Source organism: Sciurus carolinensis, chromosome 16, assembly GCF_902686445.1.
Source record: "Sciurus carolinensis chromosome 16, mSciCar1.2, whole genome shotgun sequence".
Lineage (NCBI taxonomy): Eukaryota > Metazoa > Chordata > Mammalia > Rodentia > Sciuridae > Sciurus > Sciurus carolinensis.
The window spans coordinates 25,872,761-25,885,594 of record NC_062228.1 but is presented as its reverse complement, the minus strand read 5'-3'; the positions used below and the strand labels follow the sequence as shown (position 1 = coordinate 25,885,594).

Here is a 12,834-nt window from a genome sequence, read left to right as displayed (position 1 = left end):
GGTAATGTGCTTCCCATGGAAGGATGTACTACAGAATCAGCTGGGCTTCGGCTGTAAGGGTTAGATCCCAAATATGGCGGCCTTAAGCACAGCGTGTGTGTGTGTGTGTGTATGTGTGTGTCTGTCTGTCCGCAGGGCAGTCGTGGTTGGTGCAGGATAGGAATTCATAGGAACCTAGGGAAAAGCAGGAGAACTGGTCTCTTCCAAGTTGGGCATAAAGCAAGGAGCTGTGACTAGGGGGAAGAAATTGAGATTGGGCCAGAAAAAAATACGTTGTCCCCTGTGTCCTTTTGTCCAGCTGTCTCCCTCTTCCTGGATCTGCCACAGGGGACTGGCACCTGTCACTCCCTGTGTCTTTTTCTGATCTGGGAGGCAGGGATGTGGAAGGGAGTGCTGCTCCCAGCTCCGCCCCAGCGCTGTTCCAGCCCGCGAGGTCAGGGCCGCAAGGGGAGTGAGCAGAGGCCAGCACCCTGGGAGCTCCCGGGATGGCTCCAACCCCAGGGTAGTGTGACCAGAAGGCAGCTATGATCCCTGGGGCCTCAGGTTTCCTGTGCTCTTCCAAGTCATCCTGCAGGCAGGGGGGGACCCAGGCCAGCAGGCCAGCAGTGTAGGTCGTGCATGTCTGTGACGTCACCGTCACCGGGAGGCCATTCCTTCCCTGTGGCACAGCGCCCTCCCTCAGCTCTCCTGGCCATCCCCCTCCCCCAGGGCACATCCAGCCAGGCCCCTTGTGACAGTGGCCAGAGCAAATTTCATCGGCTGTGGTTTTTCTTGGACAAATGGGATCTGGTAACTGTCAGGAGTGCAGCGTACGCAGGGCAGCTTGGTCCGGACCTCGACCATGACCTGCCGTGGTCCCCCTCACTCTGTGGTTGAAAAAAGCATGAGCCATCCCACAGCCTGGCTCCTTCCTTCTTCGCCCTCTCCCTGTCCCGCAGGCCTGGTTCATGGCTTTGGCTTCTCTGGAGTGTGCTGCCTGTCCTCTGTGCCCTGCCTTTCAGCTCTACAGTTTCTTGGTGGGACAGCTAAGTGTGGCCTCTCACCTTGGCCCCAGGCACCAAGAGTGGGTAGGAGCCCCCTCCAAGGAGACAGCCATGCTCCACAGGTATTTCCAAATGTCCCTTGCCCTTTCCACCATTGTCTAATTCTTCCCATTAGACAGTTGCTTAAATAAAATAAGATAAAAAAATAACAAAGGGAAAAAAAAACAAAAGCCATTTCTTTATTCTGTAGGATGTGTAACGACTACTGATCAAGTTAGGTATTTATTGAATAGCTTCAGGAACAATCATAGCAATTACTTTTATTATTAACCCAGGTAAATCCAAGGGTTCTTGTGTCTTAGGTCTCATCATAGAATCTCGTGGGCTCACGCTTGTAATCTCCTCAGGAGGCTGAGGCTGAGGCAGGAGGATCACAAGTGTGAGGCCAGCCTTAGCAACTTAGCAAGACTCTGTCTTAAAAAAAAAAAAAAAAAAAAAAAAAAAATCACATTTGAAGAAGCACAAGCAAGCAAACAAAAGTAATGAACTTGGAGTGCAGGTCTTCTTAATGAATCCCCCTCCTTGCTTTCAACACGCCCCAGTTCTCCCTTGCCCTGGGGTTTCTCCCAGTCTCTATCACCCAGCCAAAGCGGCTGTTCCCCTCCCTCGGCCTTCGCCCCTTCTTTTCTGCTTCAGCTCAGCCCCTGAGCCAGCAGGTGTGACTCTTTCCTGTAACAAAGATGGAAAGTGGGGAGGAAGCCGCCTTCCGTTGGCAGGGGAAGGTAAGGAAGCCCTGCCCGGCTCAGTTAAATCATTCATGTCCCTTCAAATATGTAGAAAAATCTTCCAGTTAAAGGCACTTTTGGGGCTGGGGATATGGCTCAGTTGGTAGAGTGCCTGCCTCGCAAGCACAAGGCCCTGGGTTCAATCCCCAGCACCGCAAAAAAAAAAAAAAAAAAAAAAAAAAAAAAAAAAAAAGGCACTTTTGTGTCTACTCTCTGCTCCTGGGAGCTGTCCACGATGGTCGGGGGAAGGCTAGCGCCCCCTTTTTTATATCGGCTAGTCGGTGAGCGTGGAGAAGTGTCTGTCTGCCATGTCTTCTGCCATTCCAGGCCCAGCCACTGGTGCGTGCAGGCACTGGGCTTCATCCCAGGCCATTTGGTTTTAAGGTTCCATGTTCCCTTTAGGGAATAAGAGACCAAGGTGGGGGCAGGCGATAGAGCCCAAGAAGCCATCACTGTGGCCCTGAAGACCCCGGGGACCACGCTACCCCTTCAATGCTGTGCTGCTAACCCCTCCCTGACCTTAACTGGGCTCGAAGTTCCATAACGTCCTCACCCAGCTACCTTTAAAAAAAGTAAAGAAATCATGACTTTCTTAAGAAGAAACTTCTCTGCCCCCGCCCCGTGGGAATGTCCACTCTGGCCAGGAGCCCCACCGCACCCAGCCCCTCCCCCAGGCTGCCTGTTTTCCATCAGCCTGAGACACTCCCAGTTCTGTGGTTGACGAGGCCTCTCTCCACGCCTTCCCCACCGCTCCCTCCATCCCCGGCCATCTGTCCCTGTGCTGCCCACTCACAGCCCTTTTAATAGCTCCACCTTGGGAAGGATGGTCCCCAGGGAGGTTTCATAACGAGGGGGGCGGGCGGGGACACCCCAGCGCGGCCCAGGCCTGGAATCGAGTCAGCTGTTGCGGTGGCTAAAAAAGCCCTAGTGGGGGAAGAGTTCCCGGGGCGGGGCCCTTCTTTCAGCTCCCACCCCGATGGAAGGATGGGTGTGCACACGTCAGAAAGGAGGCAGGAGAAGGGGCAGGAGAGGGGAGAGGACGCCTTTCTAAAAATACAGCCCATCTAGTTGCCTCGGAAACCGCTGGGAACAGAGCAGGGGCCTGAGGTGGCGCAGCCTGCGGTGATCCGGGGCGGGGTGGGCGGGAGCCAGCCCTCCTGGCTCCGTGTCCTAATCCGGCAGGACCCACCGCTCTCCCTGAGGTCTGTGGGTGCCCAGCAGCTCCCATCCCAGCCCTGACACATCCAAATCCCAAACCAGACTCCAGCAGGGACTCCCTGTGCGTTCACCAAGTACCATCTTGGCAAAACAGGAGGGCTGGGCTTCCTGCTTCTGAGAGAGGCCCAGGGAAGGCCCAGAGCTGCCACCTGGCCTGCCCAAAGCAGCCCTGCCACAGAAATGGGTTCCATCCTGTGCCCGTGGGCTGTGTGCAGTGGCTGGGCTTTCCAGGGGGAGAAACCAACAGTGCAGAGGTGGGCAGGGACACGGTGTGCCCAACCAGCTGGTGGGCCTGGTCAGTCTTCAGCGCCAAAGGGAAAGTCTGAGGGCTTCACCCTTAAGAAAGGCTGGAGTTTGAGTTTGGAAAAGGGAGAGAGGAATGAATGGACCAGTCAAGGAGTCCATCCTGCCACGGCAGGTAGCCGTGGTGTGACAAAATGAGCACCAAGCTCTGGGGACACAAGTTAGTGGCAGAGGGAAAAATAAAAATAAAAAAGCATTTTATAATGAGCACTGAGCACTGGCCTAGGAGTCCAGGAGCCCAGTCCTGGCCCTGCCTGTGCAAGTAATTGCACCCCATTGGCCTCAGTCTCCCCGTCTCACTTCAGGCAAGTGAAAGCAAGCACTTGATAACCCGTGAAACGCTTTGCAAGAGGAAAGAATTGTTACTGATCTTCAACCAAATAGTCTTTTTAAAAAACGTTTTCCCCCCAATTTCAGTCTGTTGGTCCTGGTTTTTAGTCCCTCCCTCTGGTAGTGGCTGGGAACCTTTTGATGTACAGACGTGTGTTTTTTGTGGGGGACCAAGCATATTTCTCACACTTGGGATTATACTGCATATTACTTTTGTAGCTTCTCTTTCTATTGGTGACACAAGCATTTCTCCATGTTATTAAATAATATTTGATAACTTATTGACCCACAGTGTATGTATCTAGTGACCCACTGATGGACAACATGCCTCTTCCAATTTTTCTCTATTATTTTTCTATCATTCTCCATGGTGGGGATTCCCAAAGCTAAGCCATCACTTGCCCTCTCTGGTTTCCTAAGGAAATTTCTCCTAGGGAGAGGGGTTATTGAATCTGAGGATATGAACTTTTGAATTAATTTTAATCCATTTTATAGAACTGCCCTCCAAGATGTGCACAATGGGATATACCTATAATCCCAGTTACTCTGGAGGCTGAAACAGGAGGATTAAGTTCCAGGTCAGCCTAGGTGACTTAGGAAGACCCTGTCTCAAAATTTAAAAATAAGAAGGATTGGGGATGGTAGCCCAGTGATAAAGCAGCCCTGGGTTCAGTCCCCAGTACCAAAAACTAAAAACATAAATAAATAAAAAGGGCCGAGGAGATAGCCCCGTGATAAAGCACCCAATTCCCAGTAACACATATACACACAACAAATTTTAAAAACTGCCTTCCAGAAAGATGTATCAGTGTATACGCCCATAAACAATATAAAAAAGCGCCAGTGTTGGTGCATCTTGGCTAGCAAGCACTGCAAACTTTGCCAGTTCCATTAGCCAAAAAGAAAAAGAGGATCAAATTTTATTTTAGTGTTTCTTTGACTTCTAATGAACTTGGATACTTTTCTACGTGTTTATTGACCAATTTTAATTATTTTATGAACTTCCAGATGTCCTTGACAAGTTTTCCTCTTGGTGCATTCTGATTTCTGCCATCCTGAAATCTGAACAAGGGATAGTAGAACCTGTTCTTGAAGAATTGTGGGTCCTGGGTCCCCCTAACTTCCTTCACCCACTGCTGGCTCCTCCAAACACACATCCAGGGGCATGCTGTGTACATACCTGTGCAAATGTGATCTTTCTTGCCCTGAGGTTCAGAGGCTCTGGGGTCTCGCAGAAATACCCAGCAGTGGGGACCTGGGACCTCCCAGCTGCTGACCTCTTGCTGCAGGTGGCCTACCCTGACCAGCACCCACTGCCCAGTATCACAGGGCCTACCACCCTGGCAGTGTCCCCTCATCTCTCCTAGGCTTGAGCTTCCAGTCCCAGGAGAGCCCTCAGCTCTGTTCCTCTCCAGTCGTCTGTCCTCCAGAACCTCATGTCCTCTTCTGGACCTCCAGGGCTTCCACAAAGGGACTCTGGCTGCCTTTGGCCTTCTCACACACCCCTGTGATTCTCAATAAATGCAACATTTTGCTTGAAACATTTTAGGGATCATCGCGTGCACCCTCTGGGTGTCAATCCGGTCCCCACAAGCCGCTCCCCTGCCTGTACCCCTGCTCCGGCTCTGACTTGCGAAGTCCTTCTTTGCCTGGAAGTATCAAAGCCAGTCCCAACCTCGCCCTCCTTCCCTCCTAGGGCTACTGCTCCACGACGTGACCATGGCGGGACTGCAGGAGCTGCGATTCCCGGAGGAGAAGCCACTGCTCCGGGGCCAGGACGCCACCGAGCTGGTGAGTTGCCCCTTCGCGATCCTGGGACCAAGCGCGCCACCTCGTGGCGAAAAGGGAAACAGCGTGCCTTCCCCGCTCTCTTGATGCTGGTTCTCGGTGGACTCAGGTAGGGCAAGCCCCCCGCCCCCAAGCAGCCTTGTCACTGCCTTGATAGAGTTCCCAGGCCAGCCTGAGGCTCCATGCAACCAAGACCAGTGGCATCGGCTCTCTTTGAGGCTGGGGCTCTGCAGGAGAAATGCCCCCATGTGAATGATGAAAAGACGGAGACATTGACAAGTGAATGCACTTAACAGGGTCACACAGCAAGAGCAGAACATGGCGATTCCAGTTCTTCTGGGCAGCCCACAGCCTGCGGAGTCACAGCTGTGGAGTGCTGCCTCCAGCGGGAGCACAGCTGTCCCGTCAGCATCTTCCTTTTTGTCACAAGCTTCTGAGGTCCAAGGGCAAGGTTCACCAACAGTACCACCATGATCTAGGGGATTGAGGAACTCGAGATGGCAATTTTGTCCCAAACATCCCTTAGTTGGGAAGCCAGATGCTGATTTCAGTTTTCTTCTACCCCACACCTTCTTGTAGTGACACCCCTTCCGCCTTCCCTTCCCCACCCTCCAGCACTGTGGTCTCACTGACTGACACAGACCACTTTGCAAGGAGAAGCCGGGGGTCCCCTGCTCACTAGGTGCTGGAGCATCAGGCCTGGGGCTCCCTGCTGGTTATACCATCCTTTCTCCCCTCATTGTGCAGTGAGGCATCCAGGAGGCCAGTCCCTCAAATCTTTAGCCTACCCTTCCCTGCCTGCCCCAGGCTCCCACCACAGAGGGGTGAGCCCAAGAGCCACTGAGCTGCCAGCATCAGGATCAAGCAGCCAGTCAGAGCTCCAGGGGATCAGCCAGGTGAGGCTGGCAGTCCTACCCCAGAAGGGTACAGTCTTGTCTCAAGGAAACTTCTGAGGCCTAGATTATTTGAGGGCAGCCATTAGCGGCCAACAGGTGAGCTGCACCCTGAGCAGGCCCTTTATTCCTGGTTCGCTCACTCCAGGTCCAAACCCCCATTATTATTCATCTTTTTTCCTTCAGTACTGGGGATTAAACCCAGGATGCTCTACCCCTGAGCTGCATCCCCAGCCCTGGCCCTATTTTGTTTTGAGAGATGACCTCACTAAGTTGCCGAGTCTGGCCTGCAACTTGCGATTCTTGCTTCAGCCTCCCGAGTCTGTGAGATTACAGGCGTGCGCCACCAGGAGTATGCTTGCCAGAGCCTCCTCCCTGATCTCCCTCTGCCCTGCTGTGTAAAACCCTTTTACGACACATCGCTTCTCTTTCCACTTAGAGCTTGTCAGTGACTGCCACCCTGCTCGGTCACATCGCAGTCCTTCCTGGGGCCCTTCCCCAAGTCTCACCCTCTTCTCTCGTTCACTCCCTCTGGCCTTCTTGACATTCCCATCTTATTCCCAACTGTTCCCTCTTCCTGGGAGCTGCACTCTGGGAATGTGAAAGGCCTTCTCTGATCACTGGGTCTACTACTGACACCTGCCACGCTCTGTCCCTGGCCCTAGCACCTGTGAAGATCGGCCCCCGCCCACTGGCTGCTGGAGCAACTGTCTGGTCTGTTTTCTGCCCAGGTCTCCTCGGCGCCTAGCACAGCACCGTGCACGGAGTCAGCCCTCAGTAAGGGGATGGGCTGGATGGGAGCCACAGACTGTGATGAGCTCAAAAGAAATTCCTTAGAACTTTCTGAGAAGTTCCTCTTCCCCGTTCTTCTTCTTTTGAGGCACATGAGCAACACCTCTCATGAGGTTTTGGTAGGGTGCATGGGAAGCCCAGGACCTCTGCACCCACCACAACTGCCGAAGAGCATGACTTACAAAGGCACTGCCTGCCCGGACCAGACATGTGACTGTGGCCCTGACCAGTCCCCTGGGCACAGTGCAGAGAACCGGGGGCATCTGGGTCTGACACCTCTGTGCCTGCTCTGCTTGACAGGGTGCCCAGAGAGATGCTGCCCCTCCTCCGCCTGCCTGGCCCACCCTGGCTGCCCCTCCTCCCTGGCTCAGCAAGCCCTCCTGTTCCCACCTTTAACCATCCTTCTGCCGCAGGTGGTATCCTCTTCATCCTGCCGGCGACCAGGACCAGGCCAGAGATGGCCACTGTGACATTCCCACCCCTGTGTGAGAGTCACGTGTTTCAGTCCCCACAGAGGTGTCTCTGCTTTCTTGAGTCAGCATAAGCCTGTGCTGGGGACCTGGTTACCTTGGCTTTTTTTCCAAAGACCATGAAAAGCCCAGTCTGCCAGCCCAACGAGGTCTTCAGGTATCAGGTATCAGGTGCCTTCGAGAGCTGTTCAGTTTCTCTCTCAGGCTGTGACATTCGCACACAGATTCCTCCTTTCTCGCTGCTGCATGTGAACGTACCCGCCTTTGTCACTTTCTAAATCTCATGCAATTTGCCAGGTGCAAGATCTCCAGTGAGCGGAGCCTATAGTCAGCCCACGGTACCTTCAGGTTCCACATCCGTAGTCTCAACCAATCACAGACAGAAGGTGTTAGGAAAAAGAGTCACATCTGTACCGAATGCGCAGACTTCCCCTCACCATTGTTCCCTAAACAATACCGTATAACAACTATTTACCTTAGGTGAGGTATCGTAAGTAATCTAGAACTAATCTAAAGCGTGTTGGAGGATGTGCGTGGATTCTATGCAAATACGACACCACTTTGTAGAAGGAACTTGAAGATCCACTGAGTTTGGTGTCCCAGGAGGGTCCTGGAACCAACGCCCTGTGGATAGGAGGGACTACTGTACTTCCACCGTTGACCTGCCACCCTCCTGCCTCTTTGGACTGGCTCGTTTTGGAGACTCCAGGGTCTGGAGGGTCCAGGGATCAGTGGGTGACAGGCTGCTCCTCCTGTGCCTGGGTGCCCTGCCTGGGTCTCCCACACACCACTCTTGGACCTTTCCATGGCTTCTCAGCCGGACCCTCTTTTCCTTTGGGTGCTGGCTCACCTCCCAAGGTTCTGGGGGATTCAGATTGGCTCATGTTATTCCTGCTAGTTCCCTGCTTTGGGGTCCTGTCCCTTCCACGCTCCTCATCTCCTGGGGGGCCCCCGGGCCCTGAGAGCTCATAGCATGCCCTGCCATTATCTGCCTCGTCCTTCTTGTCAGATTTTGTTTTTAACAAAACTGCCTCCTCCTCCCTTCTCTGAGATAAGTGCCTGGGAAGGTCTCTAGTATAAAAACCTTCCACGTCTACTTCTCCAGCCTGCCTTGCGCGAGGGCTTTGAGAAGACTCATCCGTAAGCAGCCCCATCCCCTTCCTCCTGGCCCTTGTCCTCTTCCTTCGGGGTTTTAGGAATGGCTGCCCTGGAGACGGGCAGAATCTGGGCCTTCTCACAGCAGACCCAGCGCTCTGCTTTACCTGGGCAGGTGCTTGTCTCCTGGCAGGTTTCCTTCCCGGGTCTCCAAAGTGACCCCAGTGAGAGCTGACCCAGCTTCCTGGTCATACAGATGAGGAGAAGGGATCCAGAATGGGTGTATCACACCCTAGAACCAGGCTCGGTTGCACAGAACCCAAGGGCTGCCTGGTGACCCACCCCTGGGCTCAGCCCCTCCGCTTGGCTCTCTGTTCATGCAGCCTGGTAATCTGCAGGTGCGTTTGAGCCATGCCACCCTCCTGCATGAAGTCAGATTGTTCATCCGGGTCTGCGTGTGTTTGGGAGCCATTCCAACCAGGCTTTGTGCTGAGAGCACAGTCGGACATGGTCCGGTCCTTGTGGCACCTGGAGTCCACTGGCAGGACAGGCATTGAGCAAAGATGCGTATGGCTCAGGGTCACATTTGCCCAAGTGATTTGAGAGTGCACAGTAGGCCGTGCCTCAGGCCCTGGCAGCACCTAATGGGTTAGAAAAGCCCCTCTACTCTTCACCCAGGGACCTCAGCTGGCCATCCTGTGTGACGATCATAGCACCTCTTCCTGCCTCTGCCCCTGTGCCCTGATGGTCAGACCCTGTGGAAAGTCTGAGGGGGCAGGAGGGACCAGTATTCAGGGTTGGAGTCAAAAATTCTACTACTTTCTAGCCTTGGGCCCAGCCTCAGCCTTCTCACCTGTAAAACAGTAATCTTTGCATTTTGAATTGGCAAACTCAGAGGCTTATCCATTGAGTACTTGATAGCCGAGTACCTGGCCCTTGAGGAGCCTGTGGCCACTTTTGTTACTATTAACGTGGACAGGGGATCAGGAAGTCAGCCTGCTCACCAGGCAAGGTGGCGCATGCCTGTAATCCCAGCGGCTGGGGAGGCTGAGGCAGGAGGATCGCAAGTTCAATGCCAGCCTCAGCAAAAGCGAGGCACTAAGCAACTCAGTGAGACCCTGTATCTAAAAAAAATACAAAATAGGACTGGGGATGTGGCTCAGGGGTTGAGTGACCCTAAATTCAATCCTTGGTACTGCCCCTCCCCTGCAAAAAAAGCAAGTCAACCTGCCCCAGGCACAGCCCCCAGAGGCCTCCCGTGCCAGCCAGAACCTAACTTGACCCCCTCTGTTTGCCTCCCCACAGGAGAACCCTGACACCTTCCTCTCAGCTGTGGACACAGACTGGAAGGTAGGTTGAGGCTCGGCCTCCCTAGCTGTGGGACCCTCTTTTCCCACCTGTCCAGGCCCCAGAGTATCCTGGTCCGTCATTCTGTGTGCACCCGCCTGGAGTGGCCAGGGCTGGGCACCTCACAGGCACTGCTCACCACAGCTCCGCCTGCCCCCGCCCAGCAGGGAGATGCCAGAGATGGAAGCAGTGGGACCCTCTGAAGAGGACAGCTGGGAAGCCAGGGGCGGCCTAGGGGACAGGAGGATGGAGAAGGGAGGGAAGGATGTTGTCATCTGAATCAGCATTTTCCTCCAATTAAAGCCAGGTTGACTCTGAAATAGCTCCTGTTTCCATGGCAGCAGTTGCCTAGACAACCATGTCCTCTTTAGTTTGATGCCAGATTCTCCATGAAAACTGAACCTCTGTTTTTATTCCCCTGCATGATGATTTTGTTCACTTGGCCAGCCATTTCTCCCCTCTGAGTCCCCTAGTGACCATTTATTTCCAGGTCTGGGAAAATGTCTAACAGCAGAAACCAGGGGACCTCACTGGGGTCCCAGATCCCACTGTCCATCCACATGTGCTGAACAAATGCAGACCCCTCCTCCTGACAGATGGAAGGCGTCCCCTGGCCACTGCCCTTGTCTCTGCTTGACCTCTATTTGGGTCAGTCTCCAAGCCCCATGACGGCACTGGCCTCGTGGTCTGGACGTAGGGATGACGTGCAGGAGGTGGGGCTGCCTGCTGGCTCCTCCCCCAGCAAGCAGCTCCCTGCAAGGATGAGGAGCTGGGCCTGTGCATTGGTCCCTTGGTCACGCGCTTCTTCAAGGACACCAGGGGAGGCTTTGGGGCACATTGTGCACATGCTCAGATCCCCCCAGAGTGCCATCTTCAAACACAAAGGGCTCTGAGCTGCAAGGAAAGGATGGGACCCAGTAGTGGGGGACCAATGTGTCCCTGGAGGAGGGATAGGAGGGATGTGGCCGGGACACAGCCCAGCCTGACAGGAAGGGGCGGCTGGAAATCAGAGCAGTCAGGACAGGTGATTCTCTTTGTCCTCAGTGCCCCAAATGAGGGAATATGTGTGGAAATGGGCCCTGAGGAGGGGGCTGGTGGTATGGAACCCCAGAGCAGCCTGCCCCTGCCCCACACTCTAGTCCTACAGTGTGGGAAGCCCAGCCCTGCCCCCCCCCACACACTTATACACACACACACTCATACACACACACACACTCATACACACACACACACACACACACTCACACACACACTCACACACACACACACTCATACACACACACTCATCCACGCACACACTCATACACACACACACACTCACACACACACACACACTCATACACACACACTCATCCACGCACACACTCATACACACACACACACTCACACACACACACACTCATACACACACACACTCATACACACACTCACACACACACACACTCACACACACACTCATACACACACACACTCATACACACACACTCATCCACGCACACACTCATACACACACACACACTCACACACACACACACACACACTCATACACACACACACTCATACACACACACACACACTCATACACACCCACACACTCATACACACACTCATACACACACACACACTCATACACACACACACTCATACACTCACACTCATACACACACACACTCACACACACATATACACACTCATACACACACACTCATACACACACTCACACACACTCTCATACACACACTCACACACTCATACACACACTCACACCGCCGCAGGGAGGGATGAGGGAGGCCTGGGCCTGGAGGAGGCCCCTGCTGCGTGGGAAGCTCCGCCTCAGCTGAACCTCTGAGTGCTGGCACCCAGGACACCGCTCCTGACGGTGGCATCCAGGTTCTCAAGACCTCTTGCCTGGTGAAGGGCAGCATGACTTAAAAGGGACCTTCTTGTCCACTGCAGTCACACAGCATGGAGATGGCTTTTTAGTTTTTAAAGAGCAGGGTCACAAAGCTCGCTGTCCTCTGGATCTGGGTCTGGCAGGGATTTTATCCCAAGTCACAGTGGCAGGCTGTGTTACTGTCTGGGCCTCAGTGGCCTCAACCAGGGGAGATGTAATAAGACAGACACCAACGAGCAACCACGCAGGCCGGAGCCGAGGTCCTGGCCCTGCCACTTACCAGCCCCACGGCCTCCAGCACCAGTCACTTGCTCATTTGTACAGTGACACGGGCATCTGAGTGTCTGTGAGGTGACGGGGCCCACAGATCCAGTTCTCAGACACTGGAATGACTGGCAGGTGGTCACCAGTGCCAGATGCCTGGGTATGTCCCTAGTTCTGTGTTCACCTAGCTGTGTGGTGTTGGGCAGGTTACCAAACCTTTCTGTGCCTCATCTGCAAAGTTGATATTAAAAGGATAAAATGAGATATGTGCAGAGTGCGTGAAGGGAGCCTGGCCTGTGGGAGACATTCTAATGCATTTGCTACTCAGTGACGTGACCTCAGGCCCAGCGTGCCAACTGCTAGTAAGCTCCACGTTTTACCAGTTGGGTAGGAAAATTACCTGACCTCTCTGGGCCTTGGTCTCCTCATCCTTTCTCGTGGGTTTGTGAGGCTCAAGGAGGTTGACGGATGTGCCCTGATGTGCCCAGGGTCACACAGCAAAGAACTGGCAGAGCTATGGCTGGCAGCAGGATTGGGGTAGCAGAACTTGAATCTGTCTTGTTCAGCCACAGCTGCACAGCCTCCTGAGAAGGGGCCAACAGCTGGGGGCTTTGTTGTTTTTGTTTTGTTTTGTTGGGACTGGGGATTGAACCCGGGGGTTACTTTACCACG

The 12,834-nt window shown here is 53.9% G+C and overlaps 1 protein-coding gene across 4 annotated transcripts in view; it reads left to right on the top strand.

The window, feature by feature from the left end:
* Ndrg4 (NDRG family member 4) overlaps positions 1–12,834 on the top strand; it is a 43,132-nt gene that overhangs the window by 15,377 nt on the left and 14,921 nt on the right. For all 4 annotated transcript variants that reach the window (XM_047527985.1, XM_047527983.1, XM_047527980.1 and 1 more), the window contains 2 exons: positions 5,316–5,410; positions 9,963–10,007. In XM_047527985.1, the coding sequence (XP_047383941.1) occupies positions 5,339–5,410; positions 9,963–10,007 (117 nt within the window). In that variant the 5' untranslated portion in view covers positions 5,316–5,338. Of the gene's footprint in view, positions 1–5,315; positions 5,411–9,962; positions 10,008–12,834 lie in introns of those variants that run through there.